This window comes from Nematostella vectensis, chromosome 6, assembly GCF_932526225.1.
Source record: "Nematostella vectensis chromosome 6, jaNemVect1.1, whole genome shotgun sequence".
Classification (NCBI taxonomy): Eukaryota; Metazoa; Cnidaria; class Anthozoa; order Actiniaria; family Edwardsiidae; genus Nematostella; species Nematostella vectensis.
This window is the reverse complement of record NC_064039.1, coordinates 5,534,310-5,557,689: the sequence shown is the minus strand read 5'-3', so window position 1 is coordinate 5,557,689 and position 23,380 is coordinate 5,534,310. Positions and strand designations below refer to the sequence as shown.

Genomic DNA, 23,380 nt, shown 5'->3' with positions numbered 1-23,380 from the left:
TTAGTATTGAAATATTCAAAGCATATTTATTATACTTATTTTCTTTTTTTTCCTTTAAAACCAATGCATGTTTGGCTGCAAAGTGCTATTTCCTACCCCACCCTACTTGATATAGCATTAGACATTAGTTCTCACTCCCCAGGCCGTGTTTCTACGAGAGCTCGTTTGAAACGAAGATTCCCCTTTCTATCGTTATGTAAACCTATTTTGTTTGACTTGAAGATCTCTAAAGGAAAAGTTATGTGATTCCAAGGTAAGAATAATAACTGTTTGACTTCCTCTGCTTAAATAACGTTTCATTTGGTATAAGGATTGCTTTGTTTACGTTTTTGATGGGATCTGTTTTGGCGGTAGTTTATTGTTGCTGCTGTTTGACTGAGCACTAATCAATTGTGTACCACCTAACGAAAAAGAGATCCATAAAATTTTGATATATTTCTTATCAATGATTAATCGTTCTATATTTTGTTCATGTTTTATAGCCGATGACATCTGGGTCGGTGTGACTGACCAATGTAGTTCTGAGATCGCCTAGATGTCAGGATTGTCTGTTGATGTGTCGCTATGCGAAGTCTGCAGTGTTTGCCGTTAAGGATTTCTCTCACTAAATGAAGGACAACGGCTTGAAAAGCTTAGATGGCCAAGGCTATGATGAAAAACGTCACGATGAAGCTCCCCCTAGAAGATTGAAGTCAGTTGATATTGCAGGTACATATATGATAGAGGAGTTGTAGAAACTTTTATGTAAGTATTAGCTGCAAAATAGATTAAACCGTGGCCCCCTCTTCAGTTAGTTACATATGAGAACGGTACTATGTGATTGACATGAACTTGATACTAGCCAAGCCAATGAAATCCTCTTATTTATGAACTTTGTGTCACTTTGAATCTCCCACACAGTAGTGTGCATTGTTCTATAAAGGCATGGCTAAACTAGGAGACATTTCGCGTGCCACATGTAGCATGCAACATGTTCCTAGTTTAGCCACCTTAAAAATCATTTCAGTGTGAGCCAAATCTAATAGCAGCAACAAAGAAATGTTTTTCTGATAGTCGAGAAACATTTCCTGTAGCACCTACAGAAATTGTCGCCCTCTACATGTCAGGTGCAATATGTCTCCTAGTTTATTACCCAAGTCTTAAGTAGTAGGAAATAAACATCATTTCACTAATCCTTTTTGTTCTCATTGACCATTAAAGCTGGTTTAAGTCCCCTATCTCTTCTTTTAAAGCTCTAACCTCCAGATTTTAATTAGAATAAGCCCCCCTCTCTATAAAGCCTCATCCCTCCCCTTATAAAAGCATATAATACAACAAATTCTAATGTGCTTGGTTTTAGATTATAAATTCTTTGAAGAAGAACAACAGAGAACTACTCAACTTGTCTTTAGTTACAAAGGAGGGAAAAAGGCAAGAAAGTATTATTTTGCTTAAACTTACTTTAACTTTGTTGTGAATAAAGAGAAGGACTTGAGAGCAAATATTTTTTGGCTATATACAGTAAGTGCCTGTAGTTTCTTATTGTCCTATTTGGCATATATGTGAAGGATTTTTGTACTTTAAAAACAACTCAAGAAATGCATTCAATTTATCTCCTGTCATCTTTTTTATTAAGCCAATTGTTGACTTTTTGTGTATTTCTATGAAAGGTACCAAAGCTAAAAGAACCTAGAAACCTCTATGCTCTTAGTGGTGACAAAAGCCAGCAGCCACCCAAATGGTAGGTTATTATAACTATATGTGTATTGAAACATTTTTTATCATGACTAAACATGTTCTTACTGTACAATTTCCAACTGCACTCTGGTTTCCATCATTCAAACTTCATTATATTTGGTGTTTTTTTTTTTATTGGTCAGCACCTTGTTGAAAGGTGGTGTGATTGGGAACTATTTCAGTGCTCACCAATGAAAATGCATCAAGGACTTTGAATGACAGAAGCCAAAAAGAATTGCATTACTTGTTATTGATGGTTTCTATGAAGAATACACTAGGTCCGCAAATAATGATTAATAGTTAATTTACGCCATGTGCCAACCTTTTGTTTTTATAGGCCAGCAGAAGTGAAGGTCCTGAAGACACGTCCAAGATTTGTGGACTACGTCCCAAATGATCCAGAGCCATTTTGGAAGACAGGTACGATAAGATGTGAGAATAAAATAAGTCAACCTTGGAATTTCTTTTAATCCTGCAGATTAAAAGAACCTCTCCATGAGAGCAAACCAAAGACATTTTTGTAGTCATCATATCCATAATTTGTTCCAATTTGTTTCTATTTTTCTTTAGATTATTGTTTGCGATGGAAAAGTTAGGCAAATAGAAAAACCCATCTGTCAACACACGCACCAGTTTAATTCCATTACACCAATTTCCTCTATTGAATTTCTCATGCAGCTTCAATCTCTTCAAATTGCTAATTTGGGTTATAGTTTTTGACATTTAGTTATGCTTTATAGACCAGTAGTCCCTCCATACAAATTCATACAGTATATGCATACTTGTATTATAAATATATTTTTTCTCGCAGACAAGAGCACCTATGAGCTCCCTTTGCGTGTACTGCCTGAAGAGACAGGCAGTGTGGTTTATGATAACCCTCAGGGAGCTGAAAAATATGTAAGAAACTATAGTTATTAAATAGCCTTGTGTTTTATCCTTGTGAATTAGAGAAAAAAAACTTTTTTCAGGCAACATATTTCCCATGGCCATTGTATTTTATTTAACACACATTAGATAAGTTGGTTTTATTTTGTCACTTACATTTGGCCATTTTAAAAAAAATATGCCCAAATGATAAATGACCGTTGAATTATGCTTTTTACTAAATATAATCACATGTGATTGATTTTCTTTTTATGCCCTTTTGTTCAGTTTATGAAATCAAGAAATGGAGGAAATGTTGCTGACAGGCCATTTTACAGCATCAAGTCCACAGATGACCATACTTTACTGTTTGAATCAAGATTTGAATCTGGAAATCTCAAAAGGGCAATTAAAACGTAAGTCAGCTGTGCTGATCTTGTCTTTTGTTTCTTTTTAGTTTTTCCTGAAAAAAAAATGTGTATGGCAGATTTAGGGGTGGTTCTGTGGGATGGAACAGGCTTGGATTTGGATATTGTTTTTAAAATTGTTTTGTTTCTCACCTAAATACAACAAAGACAGTTGTCGCTGCTAAAAGTTAACTTTGTATTTGCTTTGTAGTGGTGATTATGAGTACCAATTATGGATGAGAACCGACCTGTATACTTCAAAACACACCCAATGGTTCTACTTCCGGGTGCGTAACACCCGGGCAGGTGCTACCTACAAGTTTACCATCATGAACTTCATCAAGGTACTCATGTTTGGTGCACATGTCCAACATTTTAAAAGGTTTTATTCCTAGCCTCATTACACATGCTCATAGGAAACTGTTTCTAAGTAAAAGCCATTGTGAAGCAGTTAGGTAACTTGTTTATGAGTAGGCTCAAAGAGTGTCTTAATTTTGTTTTTATAAGTCGTTTAGCTTGCGTTTTACCTTTTTTTGTTCTAGTCTGGCAGTTTGTATAATGATGGTATGAGGCCACTTGCTTACTCTGAAGTGAATGCCAGTAAAAACAAGATTGGATGGCTACGGACAGGAAGCAATGTCAAGTACTACAAAACTGAAATAAGGTATATTTTGTATTACTTGGAGTTGATTAAACCCCTTGACCCCTGGCTATTTTTTAGCTTAATTTACAAAAAAAAACCAGACCTGAAACAGATATCACCCCCCTCCCTTATTTTGAGCTTTTTTTACAACCTGTCAAAGTGAAACAACAGTATACCTACAGTAGTCAGCAGTATCCAAACTTTCAAACTTAAATCTAGCATCATTGTGCTAGGGCAAGCATAACTTGACAGGTTTGGTTGATGGTTTTGTCTGAATTGTCTGATAATCATGTGTCCTCCTGGATTTCTTCCTTAGACGGGACGATACCACTAAGGATCGATATTACTATGCCCTCACATGGACTTGCCAGTTCCAATACAGTAATGACACATGCTACTTCGCCCACTGCTACCCATACACCTACTCCGACTTACAGGTAAAAATTGACCAACTCCTTGAGACTTCATAGGGTTATTACCTGTAACCACTGAGTCGTGTGAAGATGGTCACATCAATAATGCATTGTATTTAGACAGATATGACCTATACAAGTCTCTAACTTGTTTTTCTCCTCACCTCTTATAAGTGTTCCAATTTATACCTGGTTCTACTATACTATCTTCACTCACTGCTACCTATGAGTGACATGTCATCTTTGAATATGTACTGCTAAGTCAACACCATACTGCTATTCAGGAGTATCTTCAAGGCATCAGGAATGACCCGGTCAAATCACGGATATGTAAGCAGCGGGTGCTGTGCCGAACTCTTGCCGGAAATTTTGTGTACATTCTGACTGTCACCAACCCTTCAAGACGACCTTCAGATGCAGAGGTATCTAATCCATCTCATCCTTCTGAGATGTCTAAGGTTCTACTTTTGGAGGTTTTTATGATGCAACCAGCTTCTACCCCTCAGACATCCAAAAAAATTTACAAACTACACACGATTTACTTTGATTTGTTGGCACTCCAAGAGATTTACTCATAATACCTCACAATTATCCCCTTTATTGCTCAAAGTAAGCAGCAAGTGGCACCTTCTGTTCTGTAGGTCCTGTTTAGTAGATTGCCAGGCTATGCGTATGTACCCCCCTTTTTAATGCAGTTATCACTTAATCACGAAATAAATGAGCTTTGTTTGAGTCTGCCCAAAATTACTCTTAGGCTTAAAATATTTCAAAAACCAGCGAGAGCAGCCTAAAAATCGAGTCCCGATAACTCTGCTGTTCTAACATACAGCTAGCGGTGAATGTTTTTCTTGCAGGCCAAAAGGGCTGTGGTGGTTACGGCACGTGTGCATCCAGGGGAGACCAACTCAAGTTGGATGATGAAGGGACTTCTAGATTTCCTCACCAGTAACTCCGCGGATGCAAAGGTATTCTCGCATTTTCTGCTTTTCTGCTTTTTTCCCTCGCGAATCTTCTACACCTCAAAGGAAGAGACAACCTATAAGAATGGATGGTTTCCCTTGAATTTCGACCTGATTTTAATTCATCTTTATTCTGGTAAATCGAGCTTGAAACCTGGATAATCCGATTTTCTCGTGAACTAAAATTATTTTTTTATGGTCAAATTGTACCCCGTTAACACGGATTTTATTTGTTATTTTTCCAAAATGATCATTTTGATTTCTTTGGTTAGTTCCATCTCTCACTGAATTTGAACGTTAGTTATTTCAATGTGCATAATGTTGTTTTAAGGTACATTTCATGGCTGCATGCGACACCTTCCAGAGCCTCGAACATCTCCGTACAGTATTTAGTGGCCAGCAAGCTTGAGATGCGACACCACGCCTCCAGATAGAATACAACATTATCTTAATATCCTAGTAATAATAGTTTTTTTTCTCTCCGTGAACTATTTCCAGCTTCTCCGAGATACATTTATATTCAAGATAGTCCCTATGATTAATCCCGACGGAGTTATCGTTGGGAACTACCGGTGTTCACTGGCGGGCCGGGATCTCAATAGGAACTACAAGACAATGCTCAAGGACTCCTTCCCATCTATATGGCACGTTCGCAATATGATAAAGAGGTGCGTCGTGTGAGCTTTTGTCCTTCTCTATGTCGATGCTGTTGGTTAACGAAGTTGCTAAGATGCATGTCTCTCAATGTTGTCCACTAATCACTGGTTATAATATTAATAATATAATAATATGTTTAATCATGCCACTTGCAGGGGACCTGAATTACAGGCACGGTCAGCATGAAGCCGTGCGACAATATAAATTATAATTCACATGCACATTTACAAAGAATCCTCCCGTTATGAAGCTGAACAGTTAATGTAGCATGCTTATTCATAGATCCGACATGTCAATCACGCCCGCACGAATAGCCAATCAGGAAAGAGATGATGCAATGACAGACACGTGGTCCCACAAATGTCCCACAAAAAGTCGGCAATCGACGCCAAAAAAGACTGGTTTGAGATATTTTTTGCGAATTTGGACAAGCAAATAAGCATTTTTCGGTCAGCGTAGAAAGTGCTAGTCTTGTTTTCTTTGACCGGCCACTTTTAGTGTCGAGTTGGGACTCAAATTGCAGAAAAACATGTACAATTTCTACGAAGAAAATAATAAATAGAAAGGAAACAAACCACATACAAGAACAGTGTAAGTCCTACCATCGAACTTGTGTTTGATATTATCCTAGGTTACTTCAATTTCATATAAGAATGAGACTGTCGTTTGTATTTTTGCTATAAATCTTGACGTTTGTCAATAAAACTTGTAGTTAGAAGTCAGGCGTAAACAGCGAATTCGGCATTCTCTTCTACTTTTCCCCGCCCTTAAATAACTGCAAGTTGACAGAAATAGCTTAGAAAGCACATAAACACATAGTACCTACCGAAAAGAGCACCGCTTTATCTTATCATATCCAAGTTTTCGTATTTCGAGCTGGATTCGTGCCGTTTCCATTCAACAACCAAACTTGTAACTATCTATTTCTATGCTTTTCTACAAGATTTTCACCAAGCTTGGACAGCAAATCAAGTTTCTATCATGTTAGGTGATCGTGTTTTATTTCCCAAGTCGCATGAAAACCCCTATAAACGTCTTTATTTTAGATAAACCCGAGCAGGATTCACAGACCTCATCCGACATGTCGTACAATTTGTGGGACTTTTGTGGAACATTTGGGTTGCACTTCGCTGGCTTCTATTTGCTGCTTTCTTATTGGATATTCGTGCGCGCGTCGGATCTATGAATTGGCCAGCTAAATTAGAACTTTGCCTTGGTTGGCCACGGTAGCGTGCGTCGCATGGTTAACTTTGCCTTGGGTGGCCACAGTAGCGCGAGTCACTCTAAAATGGGCTAAATTTCCGCCAGTTTCCATGAAGCTCCCTATTTATATTGTTAGCCCAATTTCCGTCTCTCTGAGTAAGATGAAAATAAAAACAAATGTCTACTTGTTTTATTTGGCTATTTTAAACTAAATATATTCCTGTGACATGACGTCTGTCCTCATGTTGCTAGATGTCACCTAGTAAATGTTTGCCTGTTTTTATGTAAGAAATAAGAGGTAAATGACTGCCTGTTTTTATATGTCTACCTGTCTCCATTTCGTTGTCCCTGTCGGCCCTCACAACCTTTTCTTTACCAGGTTACTTGAGGAGCGTGAGATTACCGTCTACTGCGACTTTCACGGCCACAGCCGCAAGCAGAACGTGTTCATGTATGGATGTGAGAACCGCTCAAACCCACTGAAGAGGCTGCGCGAGAGAGTCTTCCCTACAATGATGGCCAAGAATGCGCCCTGCAAGGTACCCCAGCGTGCCGCGTTACCGCGATATCAAGATTGCTTGTCCGTAATGCCTTGAGGTTATTAATATCTCAACCCAGATGACCAAATATATAAATATTTTTTTGAATGAATTCTCTAATCCTATATGGCTTTATGGGAATTAAGGGTTGGGTATTTCTTCCTAGATAGCAACTCATCCCTCGTCTCTGAGTTCGCTTTCCCTGTTATTGGCCTAACCTGGGTCCTCTTTTTTTTTTTTGCTGTATTTTATTGACCTTAGTTGATATTCTTCACCAGTTCTCCTACAAAGGATGCAAGTTCAAAGTACAGAAGAGCAAGGTATTATAATAAATCCATTCTCCATTCTCTTAACCCAGAATCTATCTATAAGTGTTCACGACTATTTGGGCGCTGTTGGTTAAGCTTATTATCAGTAATTCATTAGAAGGATACTTTTGAAGAACAACTCCACTTGAACCATCAGCTCATTGACCATTAATTTCAATTGATTAGGAGGGAACCGGTCGTGTTGTGATGTGGCAGCTTGGGATCCTCAATAGCTTCACGATGGAGGTGACGTGCTAATATACGATCATTCCTAATAGTACCAGTTCCAGCACTGGGCTTGGCCTGTCTGCATGAGAGACGTGCAAGGCCGAGCTCTTGGAAGCAGGGCTGATATATGTACTTGTCGATCATTCTCAGTGGATGAAATTTTATTTATATCACGCTCTCATTATTATCGTCGCAGCTTTGTATTGGAAATTGTCTCAAATGTAGTTTATGGCATGTTATTGTTTTCAGCTCCTGGTTTTAGAAAAGTAATGTACTATTATAACACAGCCTTTTTTATTTCGAGTACTTATTCTTGCAGGCTACGTTTTGCGGCTCGTCTCTTGGTAAACGTAACGGCTTCCATTTCAACACTGTGGACCTGGAAGCGATGGGCTACCACTTCTGTGACACTCTGCTTGACTTCTGTGATCCGGATGATACTAAGGTTTTTGCATTAATATATTCAACCCCGCCACTGGCAGTAACTATAATGACGGTAGTGATGTCCACAACGACGGTGATAACGAGAATAACAAGAACAATAAAAACAGAGTATTACCACCACCAGCAACATCGACCACCACAACGACAACAGTATTTCCACCACCAGCAACAACGGAAACCACACGAAAGACGACAACCACAACGACAGCAATAGCGCAACTTTAAAGCGCAAACATATCCATATATTGACTACATCCACTGATGCTAATATTTGATCCAACAAGAAACCGTGAGCTCTAGAAGAGATAACTACAAAACATGAGCCGTGGTAGCTCAGCGTCTTATCCGCGACCTTTACAACATCTTTTTTGACAGAAGTAAAAACACCACTTTCTCCCTGGTACATGTCACAGAGTTTTGCGATACTCTCTGTTACTAGTTACAACCTCCAATTTGGTTTTTGACACAACCTCGCTCGTATGTTAATGTTTCTCTTCGAAAAAATGTTTTACTCATAGACTACATACAATTCATATGGTACGTGCCTTTCCAAGGGCGCTTACTGTATTACTAGAGTGTGACTGTCTGATGACCAGTTGGTAAGTGGCTGTGCCCATGATTCTGTATCGTTACCCCCTTTTTTGAGGCCTGCTACAGCTCTACTGAAAACAGATTAGCTTGGCGACGTTTCAAGCATCATCCCCTCGTCGACTTCAACTGCTCTGAGGGCACTGATAAACTCTCTGTCTTCAGAGAGATGTACAACACACCTTACGATAACGTCTACCAGCGGCGTACCCAGCATGTTTTTACAGGAGGGGGCCCAAAAGGCCCTTTCAATGCATTTTCTCATGTATTTTAGATAATGTCTCATACATTAACTGTATTTTTGGCTGCTAGAAGGGGGGGGGGGGGGGCTGGACCACCCTCCTGACTACGCCCCTGCCTACGCAGACCACCTAGTTTTTCTACAGCTTGTCTATACTATTTCTAGTTATACCATTCATTATGTGACCGGCCTTCATTTTGATTGACAGTATGTTGCTATTCTGCTGGAGCTGGAAAGAACCCTGCGGGAAGAAATCCTGGCAAAGATGAAGAAGAAGGGGACAGCAGCACCGAACATGTCCCTGTCTGACGTGGACATTGATGCCAACTATACATCCGACATCGAGTCCAGGTATCACCAGGGCTTTGACTACTTTTGAGTTTTCGTCAGGTTCCAGAAAGAGATGTTTTTGACCTGGCCAAGCTCTTCATTATTGTTTTCCATCATAAATGCAGCTCTGTTAGTCGCGATTTTGTTCATCATCGCATTCAAAAAAAGCGCCTTGCAGAAAAAAATATGTTCTTATCGGCATATCCATAATCCCCTTGTTTTTTTGACGAATAAATTCTATAATCCAAAATTGGAGCATTGTGTTTGGATTTAGTCCAGTAAACGAACGAATTTTTTTTACGGAGTTTCGACAAAATTTGTAACAAAGCCGATTTACCTTAGATCTGTTTATATGCATCCAAATAGTGCACACAAAAATATCCACCGGAATACGACCATGGCAACCTCTTTATTTCAACCATCGAAAATCCAAGATGGCCGCCATTTTTAAAAAAATATATATATAAAATAGTTATACAATTATACTTGGTAGAGTGAAGCCTCTATGCAAGTTTATTGCTTATCGATACATGTAAAATCGGCTATTTAATCGAAATCTGAATCAACATGTGGTTCACTGCTCGATCTGCAAGTTCTTCAGCAAAAACATGGATAAATTCAGTCGGTAAGTGCTTAAAAATCATCATAATCTACTCTAAAGACTGCTTTGCATATTATTCAACCGTTTTTTTATCGCTAGCAACACCTTTTTTATTGTTCCTTTGTCGTTTCTGACTCAGTTTGACCGTCTTTTGTCGAACTGCACGAAATTGATAATTCATTCCTAATCTCTAACAATGAATGATAGAGCCAAACCAAAAGTTTTTTTTTATCAAACTTCAATTAATCCTGGTTAAAATATATGGCTATGTACAATCCCCACAATTAATCAACAGTGATATTTTTTAATTCAAGAAGTTTCTTGTTGAATTGGACATTATCATTTTATTTCAGCCTTTCTCTCCCCGTGTATTTTGTGTGATAAGAAAATAGACCTTCAAGAAGTAAAAAGTTATGCATCTGTGGGGCGTAAAGGTCTGGAAACTTTAAATAACTTTTCTGTTAAGCATAACAAGTTGCACCCGGAAAAAATGTTACCCATTTTCGAGTTTGATGAAAGCTCATTTTATGTACATACCGACTGTCGAAAGAGGCATACAAATGCTAGACGTTATGAGCAGAAAAAACGAAAACGGGAAGACGAATCAACTGATGTTGGGCCAGCACTTCGTTCAGAAAGAGCCGTTTTTCGTTCCACACTGATTGCTGTATATGCGGAAGAGTTATCGATAAGTCTAGAGCAAAACGATTCCCTGCAAACCCTGATTCCAGTATTTCATTGCTGATAGAACTTTGTCGATGCTATGCGGCTTGACAAAAGGACAGCCTCCGAAGAAGCGAGGACGTCGAAGTATAGTAGAAGACGAAAGCAATAAGTCTGCGTTTCAGCACGTGCTTGAGTATCTAGAAAAGAATGACGACGAAGCAGTCACCCTAGACGAGCTCCTTGAAATACTGAAACATAAAGCAGGTGATGATGGTGTGTTTGCAAAGAGAACACTACAGAGACAGTTGGAGACACATTATGGAAACAGGGTAACAATTATATCAGTGAAACAACCACCACTTATAGTCACACTCAATAACAACGTGAACAAAATTATCCATGATGCGCATCTGGAAAGATATTGATACTTTGATTGATATCGTCAGTGAGTATATAAGAAACGACATAAAGAGTGCAGAAAAACACTCCCAAGTATACCCAGATGCTGAGAATATCAAGTCCATTGATAACAACCTCTCTGTCTTACCAGCATCCCTCCGTAAGTTTCTTGGTGGCATAATCAAAAGCAAGAATGCTGATGACTTACAAACGGCATCAATTGGTCAAGCCATTATGAGTGCAACGTGTCCTAGAGGCTTCCTATCCCCTTTACAAGTAGGTCTACTGTATGTGTGCCGTGACCTGATTGATCTTCTTAGTAACTTTGGTTTCTGCGCATCGTATTCTGAAGCCACCCCTTATAAGAAAAACGCTGCCGTAACACAAGGTGTGGGCGTAGATGAAGTTGCAGAGAACGCGTTACTTCATTTGATAGCAGACAACGTGGACCACAACGCAAATACGCCATCAAGCGCAGAGTGGACACTCAGTTATCAGAGTCAATTCTTTGTCTTTATGCTGTTAGTGGCTGTGATACCACTTCAAGGCCATATGGAATCGGGAAAGACGGGGTTCTGAACGTTTATGGCAAGCGAGTCTTCTAAAGTGGCCATAGAAACAGCTGGCGAAAGGGCACTTCTCATAATGTATGGAAGCAAAGTGGATGATCTGAAAACCGCAAGGCTCCAGAGGTTTCAAACGAAAGTGGCTACAGCAGCAGGATATGTACCCCCGGAAAAGCTTCCGCCGACATCAGACGCCGCCCGATTTCACAGTCACCGCGTCTTTCTTCAGGTCCAGGCATGGAAAGGGAACGATGCTTCTCCTGAGGAGTGGGGATGGGCGGTAACCTGCACAGGCTTTGTTCCTGTGCAGATGTCAGAGCCAGCAGCCCCAGCGCAGCTTCTGCGAAACATCACGTGCAATTGTGGTGGTCATTGTGAGACAAGATTATGCACCTGCTTCAAGAACGGGCTTCAGTGCACTCCAGCGTGTGGCCAATATAAGGGCATTGCGTGCCTCATCTCTCCTGAAGTGGATCGTGAGGACTTTGATGCGATGTACACCTGGCATAATCAGATTTCCGCATTTTAATGAAAAATGAAAAGCGATTTTCGTCTCGGAAGAGCTGCGGCATGATATTGTATATATTTACCGTGTCTATATACCGCCCGGGTGTGTGATTTCGGGAGAATTGGTCGCATTGAAAACAAGCATTGCGTCCTCGTAAATTGATTTTATTGCCTTTATTAAATCACTTAACGGCCATTATGCATGAAAAACAATACCAAGTTATCTAAGTATCTAGTATTGGGTGTTTACTTGCTTTTATTTGAAATATGTAGGTAAAATTTAGCGTGAAGGCGATTCTCTTGGATTTGGCGGCCATCTTGGATTTGGCGGCCATTTTGGATTAGAAATCTTAAAAAAATGAAATGTTTTGCAAGCTCAGGTTTCGATTTAATGCCATTTTTACATGTATCGAAATGCAATAAACATGTTTAGATGCTTAAATTTGCCATGTGTGATTGTTTGACTGTTTTTCTTTGAGTTTTTGCTCAAAATTGGCGGCCATCTTGGATTTGGCGGCCATCTTGGATTTTCGATGGTCGAAATAAAGAGGTTGCCATGGTCGGATTCGGGTGGATCTTTTTGTGTGCACCATTTGGATGCATATAAACAGAGTAAAGGTAAATTGGCTTTGTTACAAATTTTGTCGAACCTAAATCGTTCGTTTACTGAACTAATTGTGATGTTTTATTATTTTATCCGTAAATGCGAAGAAAGAAAGTAGTAATGTCGCATGTGTGCGTGATCTTTTACACGATCTTATTTCGATCGTAGCACTGGTGGCTCGGATAGCTCCGTGTCAGATGGTCTACCCATGCATCTGATCTACGCGCCCAGCACTTCGCAATTCAGTCATGTGAGTATTATAGCGGAACTACCGAAGCGCCGCGTGACCGGAGCCCCATACCTAGAAAAAGTGGTTTATAAGACAAATATTGTAACAAATATCCGTAATCCATCGACTCGAGTTTTTGTGACGCAATGTCCGTCCGTATGACAACCAATCTTGGCAGGTGTCATGTATGTGTCAAGGGAAGTGCAAAACTGTGATCACGTTATTGGTGACGTCATCGATGACGTTACTAGAAACAAATATGCTGAGGTCATCAAAATAAAAAATATTTATATTTCACGAAGGAAACATCTTCAACTTCAACTTTATTGTACATAAATACATTATTGTTTCTTTTATGTGCTCATCCGCTAATAGAACAGGCTAATCTAGGCGGGTTCAACTTAAATAATAGTTACAATAATAGTTACAATAATAGTTACAATAATTTCAGAAATAACAAACACAGGACGAGCAAGACGAACAGGTACACAATGGGAGGAGTTTAGTTTTCCTGTAGAGAGCAATGTTTGTTGGAGGAATATATCAAAGTTGTTCATTAGTCATAAAAACAGCATCCTACGTTGAAATTGGCCCATCGAGCTTGAGTAGCTTTGCTTATATGGGAGATATCAACGTGTCATTAATCTGCTTTAAGACTTCGACATCATATGGCAACCAAACTCGGTAGGTGTCATGTAGGTGTCAAGGGGGATGCAACAATATGGTCACGTGTTGTATGACGTCATCGATGACGTCACTTAAAGCAAAAAACGTGATTAAAAGCAAAAACATTAATATCTCTCAAAAGAAACATTTTTTCACAACCAAACTCGGTAGGTGTCATGTTGGCGTCAAGGGGATGCTCCAATATGGTCACCTCTTGTGTGACGTCATCGATGACGTCCTTAGAAGCAAAAAACGTGATTAAAAGCAAAATCGTTCATATCTCTTGAAAGAAACCTTTTTTTACAACCAAACTTCGCAGGTGTCATGTTTGTGTCAAGGGGGAGGTGCAAAAATATGGTGACGTCATCGAGGACGTCACTAAAAACAAAACTATTCCGATTTCATTAAGAACAAAAATATCCATATCTCATGAACAAAACATCCTATAACAACCAATCTTGGTGTGTGTCATGAAGGTGTCCAGGGGGGGTGCACCAATAAAAAAAAGCAGAGTCCATCTTCAATGTCTGAACTAGGCAGCATAACCAAAAAAGGGACATTAACATACTAACACTCTCTCATCCATGTAAACTGCGTGGCAGAACAGTGCGCCTTGAATAGCAGTCCGAATAAGACCCTGTGTAATGTAAATCCAGAGTAATTCAGCCTATGGCTGCGATTCTGAATAAAGTCGGCCCAGCTTCCTTTTCCTTTCCCTTAATCCGTATAAAAGGCAATTATTTAGGTGTTTGTAGTGATGATAATGATGATAGTCACAATACAGGCAAAGAAGGTGATGATTTTGGTGATGTCGAGATTACTGTTTTTCCTCTAAAAACTCAATATGTTGTATTTATATTTCCTTTGTTAAACTACTGTATTTGTGTTCTCTGTCTCTAGCACTCTCGAAAAAAGAAGCTCAGATCAAGGAAAGAAAGGAACAAGAGGCACGCTAAAGCAATGAAGATCAAGGATGTAGTGATAACTGACGTGCCCAAGAATGAACCGGTATTCACTAGCCTATTTACCTACCGATTTAAGATCCTTATAGCATGTATGTAACTAAAGACCCTCATGGCATGTACGTAGCTAAAGACTCTTATGGCATCTACGTGACTTAAGACCTTTATGGCATCTACATGACTAAAGACACTTATGGTATCTATGTGACGAAAGACCCTGATGGCATCTACGTGACTAAAGAGACTTATGGTATGATGTGTCTAAAGACACTTATGGTATCTACATGACGAAAGACCCATATGGTATCTATGTGACTTAAGACCCTCATGGCATGTACGGCGCTAAAGACTCTTATGGCATCTACGTGACTTAAGACCTTTATGGCATCTACATGACTAAAGACACTTATGGTATGATGTGACTAAAGACACCTATGGTATCTACATGACGAAAGACCCTTATGGTATCTATGGACTTAACACCCTTATGGCATCTACGTGACTTAACACCCTTATGGTATCTGCATGACTAAAGCCTCTTATGGTATCTATGTGACTGAAGACACTTCTGATATGCATGTGACTAAAGACCCTTATGGCATCTACAGTACGTGACTTAAGACCCTTATGACATCTACGTGACTAAAGACACTTATGCCATCTATGTGACTTAACACCCTTATGACATCTACGGGACTTAAGACCCTTATGACATCTATGTGACTTATGACCCTTATGACATCTACGTGACTAAAGACCCTTATGGCATCTACGTGGCTTAACACCTTTATGGCATCTACAGGACTTAAGACCCTTATGACATCTATGTGACTTATGACCCTTATGACATCTACGTGACTAAAGACCCTTATGGCATCTACGTGGCTTAACACCTTTATGGCATCTACGGGACTTAAGACCCTTATGACATCTACGTGACTAAAGACCCTTATGACATCTACGTGTCTAAAGACACTTGTGACATCTATGACAGCATAGAACCTTATGGCATCTACTTGACAAATAAACGACCCTAACAGGCCTCTGCTTCACTAGATTAATCTCCTAGAACTTAGCTAGCCTAACTTACGAAACCTGTAATCTGAATAAGATGATCTAACCATTGCTGTCCAATCTGTTTCAAGGAGGCGCCCACGAATCTAAAGCTGACTTACAAACAAGGAAAGGTATAGAAATGCAGTGAGATGCATTAGTTTATTTTTTATTTTTCTTATGTATTTGTTGTTGATGTTGATGTTTTTAAAGTTTAGTAGTTATATTTTTCTTTGTTTTTTCTTTCTTCTGACCACCTCTCTCAAATTCCATCCTCCCAGCCTATCTCTTTGTCTTCCTGCTTTCTTGCGCGACCAAATGTTTCTTTTCTTTTCTACAGCGCTCAATGTTGAATAGTGCTTCGCGCATGCGCCTCGAAAACCCTCGGCCACGCAAGCACGAGCACCATGATGCACCGCGCACCTTCACACCAGTTCATCTATGCAAGGAGCATGCAGACAGAGGGGTATGTAACATCATTACGGGTAATTTTCATAGTCGTTTTATGTCCAGTAACCTCCTACTCCTCAACCGGCCCAAACTGCTTCAGGATTTTAAAGAAGGCCAATCTTATCGCAATTTTACCCTCCCATAAAATACCTGAGTCACCCGAAGATTTCATTTCTATTGGCTCATCAAGTTACTGAGATACTTTCTGTCGTGGTTGGTTATTTTGAAGTTTTTCTTGCGTGTTGTTTTTCAATTGTTAATGATAACAAAGGAGAGGTTGATCGACAATCTTTTGGTTCTCACTAAGATGCAAGCGCGACGCAACGCAGCAAACAATTGCGCTTCCTCTTGTTGCCCTAGCTTTTCAATTAAAATCTGAAAATATTTGCGTTGCGCTTGCGGTTGGGTCCAGGTAGAGCCAACCATTGTGGTAGGGAGTTATGAAACTAAATAACTTTGGTATTCGGACCTGTATTGGCTTATTGTGTTATTTAATGTGCTGCTCGATATGTTTGTACGCTGGAGCATTTTCACCATTTTATTAACGTTGTTCTTCCCTCGACAGCCCGGCTATTTAGAAGCCGTTACCAACTCGTACATGCTCAAAGGCGTGCTTGTAAATCAGTCCTGCTCGGGTGAGTCTATCTTCTTTACGTGGACGTCAAATTGAGGCTTCACAGAAGATCTAACCACAATGTAATAGTCACGGTATAGTTACGATTATGACATGGCCGTAGGGAGGATACGGTACGGACAAACTGCTTACATTATCGAAATGAAAATGTTTTCATCCCCCCCCCCAACCCCTATCCCTCCTTGCCAATGTCCCCCCCCCAACCCCTATCCCTCCTTGCCAATGTTCCCCCCCCAACCCCTATCCCTCCTTGCCAATGTTCCCCCCCCAACCCCTATCCCTCCTTGCCAATGTTGCCCCCCAACCCCTATCCCTCCTTGCCAATGTTCCGATGTTGATTATGCTGCTCCTCAAATTATTATCTAGAAAGACGACACAAATAAAAAAAAATAAAAGTGGAAAATTATCGCGAAACTTAAAGTAATTAAGATAATAAACAACATTTGTGCGTCTCTTTTTAGATGTACCTCATTTTCGCTACACGGCTGGTAGTAATTACCTTAACGAAATGATTAAAGACAAGAGGGACAGGTTAGTTATACAGAAGCCATGACAAATCTAGCTAGACCAGACTGTCTATGGTCTGTAGCCTGCTCGCAGGCTTTAATTTTAGCATACAACCCTTAGTCTAACTTTATTTAGATGCGCGAAAATAAAAATTGAGTAAACTGCCTGCGACCAAGCCGGCCGCACTGACAATGTGGTGTTTATAAATCTTAGCTAATTATTTCCGTTTTACGTAATTATAGTTTAAGTCGGTGGTCTACACACTCCCAGACAGTTGACCCGAGCATCGAGGAAGGGAATTTCACGGTTGGGTATCTTGCACGGCAGCTCTGTAAGAATCAAGGTAAAGTGAAACATGCTCCGTAAGAATCAAGGTAAAGTGAAACATGCTCCGTAAGAATCAAGGTAAAGTGAAACATGCTACGTAAGAATCAAAGTAAAGTGAAACATGCTCCGTAAGAATCAAGGTAAAGTCAAACATGCTCCGTAAGAATCAAGGTAAAGTGAAACATGCTCCGTAAGAATCAAGGTAAAGTGAAACATGCTCCGTAAGAATCAAGGTAAAGTCAAACATGCTCCGTAAGAATCAAGGTAAAGTGAAACATGCTCCGTAAGAATCAAGGTAAAGTGAAACATGCTCCGTAAGAATCAAGGTAAAGTGAAACATGCTTCGTAAGGATCAAGGTGAAATGAAACGTCCTTTTACTGTATCCGATAAACAAACATTGTCCAGCACCATCAGATAGCTATGCTTTTCAAAACAGAACTAAACAAACTCCTTCAAGGTTAACCCAGTATACAGGCCCTGCTAATGTTTTCCGCTGTTTTCAGGTGATTGCCAGATCCCACACGAGTCGCGCAGTGATAGCCGTCTCAGCTCGGGTGCCGCAGCATTGGATCTCGCCCGTAAGATCACCATGTACAATAGCCGTTACAAGATGGAGGCGAACGCGAATCAGCAAGCCAGTGATAGCCAAGCTCCGGTCCTCAAGCCTAGGAGCCCTCCATGCTCTCCCCCGAACTACCCATGGAGGCCTAGGGGTGCCTGCTTCTCTAGTACCAAGGTACGACACAGTACTGTCAGTCAAACCTCCAATATGCGGTCACCCTCGAGACTCAGCCAAAGTGCCTTCATTGTTAAGATTAATACCTCAGTAGACGTATCTAAACACAGCATTTAGGTGAAAATATTTGAGAATATTTTTTAAAGGATAAGGTAGTCTGCAATGCAGGCGTAGCCGCCATCTTGGATTTTGAGCAAGATGGCGGCTATAAAAACACCGGGTAAACGTCTGCATTCCAGGCTAAGGATCAGGAACAAATGACGATTCAGGGTATTGGCTAATCCTTTAAAGTTTGTAGAGAAAAGTGATATAACTTTTCTGGACTTCTTGTTGCTGTATTTATTGTTTTCCAGAGTATTGGTGTTTTACCCTCTTTTTTTATTTTTATTTTGATTTGGGAGGTTTCTCTCCCTTATTTCGTCCTTTCCAGGTCCATCTCCACCAATTTGATTTTGATTTGGGAGGTTTCTCTCCCTTATTTAGTCCTTTCCAGGTCCATCCCCACCATTTTGATTTTGATTTGGGAGGTTTCTCTCCCATATTTCGTCCTTTCCAGGTCCATCCCCACCATTTTGATTTTGATTTGGGAGGTTTCTCTCCCTTATTTAGTCCTTTCCAGGTCCATCCCCACCATTTTTATTTTGATTTGGGAGGTTTCTCTCCCTTATTTAGTCCTTTCCAGGTCCATCCCCACCATTTTTATTTTGATTTGGGAGGTTTCTCTCCCTTATTTAGTCCTTTCCAGGTCCATCCCCACCATTTTTATTTTGATTTGGGAGGTTTCTCTCCCTTATTTAGTCCTTTCCAGGTCCATCCCCACCATTTTTATTTTGATTTGGGAGGTTTCTCTCCCTTATTTAGTCCTTTCCAGGTCCATCCCCACCATTTTTATTTTGATTTGGGAGGTTTCTCTCCCTTATTTAGTCCTTTCCAGGTCCATCCCCACCATTTTGATTTTGATTTGGGAGGTTTCTCTCCCTTATTTAGTCCTTTCCAGGTCCATCCCCACCATTTTGATTTTGATTTGGGAGGTTTCTCTCCCTTATTTAGTCCTTTCCAGGTCCATCCCCACCATTTTTATTTTGATTTGGGAGGTTTCTCTCCCTTATTTAGTCCTTTCCAGGTCCATCCCCACCATTTTTATTTTGATTTGGGAGGTTTCTCTCCCTTATTTAGTCCTTTCCAGGTCCATCCCCACCATTTTTATTTTGATTTGGGAGGTTTCTCTCCCTTATTTAGTCCTTTCCAGGTCCATCCCCACCATTTTTATTTTGATTTGGGAGGTTTCTCTCCCTTATTTAGTCCTTTCCAGGTCCATCCCCACCATTTTTATTTTGATTTGGGAGGTTTCTCTCCCTTATTTAGTCCTTTCCAGGTCCATCCCCACCATTTTTATTTTGATTTGGGAGGTTTCTCTCCCTTATTTAGTCCTTTCCAGGTCCATCCCCACCATTTTGATTTTGATTTGGGAGGTTTCTCTCCCTTATTTAGTCCTTTCCAGGTCCATCCCCACCATTTTGATTTTGATTTGGGAGGTTTCTCTCCCTTATTTCTTTTTTTCCAGGTCCATCCCCACCATTTTTATTTTGATTTGGGAGGTTTCTCTCCCTTATTTAGTCCTTTCCAGGTCCATCCCCACCATTTTTATTTTGATTTGGGAGGTTTCTCTCCCTTATTTAGTCCTTTCCAGGTCCATCCCCACCATTTTTATTTTGATTTGGGAGGTTTCTCTCCCTTATTTAGTCCTTTCCAGGTCCATCCCCACCATTTTTATTTTGATTTGGGAGGTTTCTCTCCCTTATTTAGTCCTTTCCAGGTCCATCCCCACCATTTTTATTTTGATTTGGGAGGTTTCTCTCCCTTATTTAGTCCTTTCCAGGTCCATCCCCACCATTTTTATTTTGATTTGGGAGGTTTCTCTCCCTTATTTAGTCCTTTCCAGGTCCATCCCCACCATTTTTATTTTGATTTGGGAGGTTTCTCTCCCTTATTTAGTCCTTTCCAGGTCCATCCCCACCATTTTGATTTTGATTTGGGAGGTTTCTCTCCCATATTTCGTCCTTTCCAGGTCCATCCCCACCATTTTGATTTTGATTTGGGAGGTTTCTCTCCCTTATTTAGTCCTTTCCAGGTCCATCCCCACCATTTTGATTTTGATTTGGGAGGTTTCTCTCCCATATTTCGTCCTTTCCAGGTCCATCCCCACCATTTTGATTTTGATTTGGGAGGTTTCTCTCCCTTATTTAGTCCTTTCCAGGTCCATCCCCACCATTTTGATTTTGATTTGGGAGGTTTCTCTCCCATATTTCGTCCTTTCCAGGTCCATCCCCACCATTTTTATTTTGATTTGGGAGGTTTCTCTCCCTTATTTCTTTTTTTCCAGGTCCATCTCCACCAGCCCAAAGTCTCAGAGATCCGTAAGAGCATGTCTCAGATATCGCTAACGGACGCCAAATCCATGAGCTCCTCTAGGGCCAACCTGGCCTCGACATCCGGGACCTGGATGGATGCAAACGAGTATACTCCAACAAGAGCGAAGATTTCCAGACAGTCCAAAGAGGGGAGAGCCGTTCTGCACAGGGGAAGACCAGGTAGGCTAAATTCTTTTTTTTTTCACTATTGACTTAGAAGGCACAAACTATTGTATTGCTTTATTGTCTCTTTTGTTGTGCTTTTAGCTTTATCGAGTTTTCAAATATTTTGGCTTTCTTTTGCCAACCCGAATGAAAAATTGCAAGAAAAGGTGGTATGGGCGACTTGTGCTGAGAAATCACTTTTTTGGGGGTGGCAATCTCGCTCGCGCCCCGGCTTTTTGCGCCAAATTAGGACCCTGTCCCCACGTATCCGTTTTCATTTGAAAACGCAACTTATTTGTTCCGTTTTCAAAAAGATCCGCGTCCACACAAAGCGTTTTTATTTTGAAAAAAAAAAAAAACGATACGAAAAGGATAAAATGCACTACAGCGCATGCGTATTCCCACTATTTTGCTTGTTTACATCGCGCGCGCAGATTGAATCACGCCATCGTTTTCGAATGGTTCCGTTTTCGTCCGTCCCTACGGAACCGAAAGGGTATCGTTTTCAAATTGTTCCACTATGGAGATCGTTTTCAAATCCTTCCGTTTCGGTCATCGTTTTCGCGTTTCCGTGTGGGCGGAAACGGATCCATAACAAAAAGGTTCCGTTTTCAAACAAAAACGGATACGTGGGGACGGGGTCTAACAAAACGCAACTTATACAGCGCTTACGAATCAGCCAGAAAGGTTCTGTGGCATTCAAAAAGGGCATATTTTATCTAATTTTTTATTTCGCTCTCTGTCGTGACGGCCGCGGCCTTTCTTTGTTTATTGTTTGCTTGGGTTTGCCACTCAAAAAGTCACGTGATTTTTTTGTTTATTGTTTGCATGGGTTTGCCACTCAAAAAGTCACGTGATTTCTTTGTTTATTGTTTGCTTGGGTGTGCCACTTAAAAAGTCACGTGATTTCTCTGTTTATTGTTTGCTTGGGTTTGCCACTCAAAAAGTCACGTGATTTCTTTGTTTATTGTTTGCTTAGGTTTTCCACTCAAAAAGTCACGAGATTTCTTGTTTACTTTTTGGTTGGGTTTGCCACTTAAAAAGTGACGTGATTTCTTTGTTTATTGTTTGCTTGGGTTTGCCACTCAAAAAGTCAAGTGATTTCTTTGTTTATTGTTTGCTTGGGTTTGCCACTCAAAAAGTCACGAGATTTCTTGTTTTTTTGTTTTTTTGTTTGCTTGGGTTTGCCACTCAAAAAGTCACGTGATTTCTTTGTTTATTGTTTGCTTGGGTTTGCCACTCAAAAAGTCACGTGATTTCTTTGTTTATTTTTGCTTGGGTTTGCCACTCAAAAGGTCACGTGATTTCTTAGTTCAAATTCAAATTCTTCAATATTAATCACTACCCAGTCTTCTTCCCGCGCATATTACCCAACGCATCACGATCTTTTTTAAGCAAAATAGATGCCTCCACTGAAAAGCAAACGACTTTTCTCAATTTGTAGATTATGGCAAAATAGCAACAAATTCAAATCTATCCATTTGTTTTCAAATAGGTAGAGACTTTGGAAAGATGGTAAAAGAAAGTGGAAATTGTTGGCGAGTGTTTGTTAGGCTTCAGTTTGTTTATCTCTAGCCTTATTCTGTTTATCGATTCTGTATGTCAAGACGAACCAGGCAGCATGAAGCGTAGCCAGACTAACTGGGAGGTCCGTACCGCCAAGGTGGAGGGCATGTTCGACACGGAAGGGACCCCAAAGGTCATGCAGAAGTACACCGGTGCCAGCACTCGTAACAATGGCAAACCTACAGCGACACAGAGTGATCTAACGGTACGTACTGTAAGGAAGCGAGTGTGACACAGAGCGATCTAACGGTACGTACTGTAAGGAAGCAAGTGCGACACGGACCGATCTAACGGTACGTACTGTAAGGAAGCGAGTGCGACACAGACCGATCTAACGGTACGTACTGTAAGAAAGCGAGTGCGTCACAGAGCGATCTAACAGTACGTACTGTAAGGAAGCGAGTGCGACACGGACCGATCTAACGGTACGTACTGTAAGGAAGCGAGTGCGACACAGACCGATCTAACGGTACGTACTGTAAGGAAGCGAGTGCGACACAGAGCGATCTAACGGTACGTACTGTAAGGAAGCGAGTGCGACACAGAGCGATCTAACGGTACGTACTGCAAGGAAGCGAGTGCGACACAGAGTGATCTAACGGTACGTACTGCAAGGAAGCGAGTGCGACACAGAGCGATCTAACGGTACGTACTGTAAGGAAGCGAGTGCGACACAGACCGATCTAACGGTACGTACTTTAAGGGAGCGAGTTGGACACAGACCGATCTAACGGTACGTACTGTAAGGAAGCGAGTGCGACACAGAGCGATCTAACGGTACGTACTG

The 23,380-nt window shown here is 40.6% G+C and overlaps 1 protein-coding gene across 1 annotated transcript in view; it reads left to right on the top strand.

The window, feature by feature from the left end:
* Positions 1-133: 133 nt before the first annotated feature.
* LOC5521535 (cytosolic carboxypeptidase 2) overlaps positions 134-23,380 on the top strand; it is a 28,843-nt gene continuing 5,596 nt past the window's right edge. The window contains exons 1-28 of the mRNA XM_048729627.1: positions 134-253; positions 483-708; positions 1,340-1,410; positions 1,650-1,720; positions 2,054-2,136; positions 2,528-2,616; positions 2,872-2,999; positions 3,202-3,334; positions 3,533-3,654; positions 3,950-4,070; positions 4,331-4,468; positions 4,901-5,011; positions 5,504-5,673; positions 7,245-7,404; positions 7,683-7,724; positions 7,899-7,958; positions 8,260-8,385; positions 9,422-9,564; positions 13,055-13,136; positions 14,682-14,789; positions 15,889-15,930; positions 16,137-16,262; positions 16,812-16,881; positions 17,342-17,411; positions 17,630-17,730; positions 18,219-18,451; positions 20,835-21,042; positions 22,635-22,798. Coding sequence (XP_048585584.1) covers positions 609-708; positions 1,340-1,410; positions 1,650-1,720; positions 2,054-2,136; positions 2,528-2,616; positions 2,872-2,999; positions 3,202-3,334; positions 3,533-3,654; positions 3,950-4,070; positions 4,331-4,468; positions 4,901-5,011; positions 5,504-5,673; positions 7,245-7,404; positions 7,683-7,724; positions 7,899-7,958; positions 8,260-8,385; positions 9,422-9,564; positions 13,055-13,136; positions 14,682-14,789; positions 15,889-15,930; positions 16,137-16,262; positions 16,812-16,881; positions 17,342-17,411; positions 17,630-17,730; positions 18,219-18,451; positions 20,835-21,042; positions 22,635-22,798 — 3,072 coding nt within the window. The 5' untranslated portion in view covers positions 134-253; positions 483-608. The remainder of the gene's footprint in view (positions 254-482; positions 709-1,339; positions 1,411-1,649; positions 1,721-2,053; positions 2,137-2,527; positions 2,617-2,871; positions 3,000-3,201; positions 3,335-3,532; positions 3,655-3,949; positions 4,071-4,330; positions 4,469-4,900; positions 5,012-5,503; positions 5,674-7,244; positions 7,405-7,682; positions 7,725-7,898; positions 7,959-8,259; positions 8,386-9,421; positions 9,565-13,054; positions 13,137-14,681; positions 14,790-15,888; positions 15,931-16,136; positions 16,263-16,811; positions 16,882-17,341; positions 17,412-17,629; positions 17,731-18,218; positions 18,452-20,834; positions 21,043-22,634; positions 22,799-23,380) is intronic.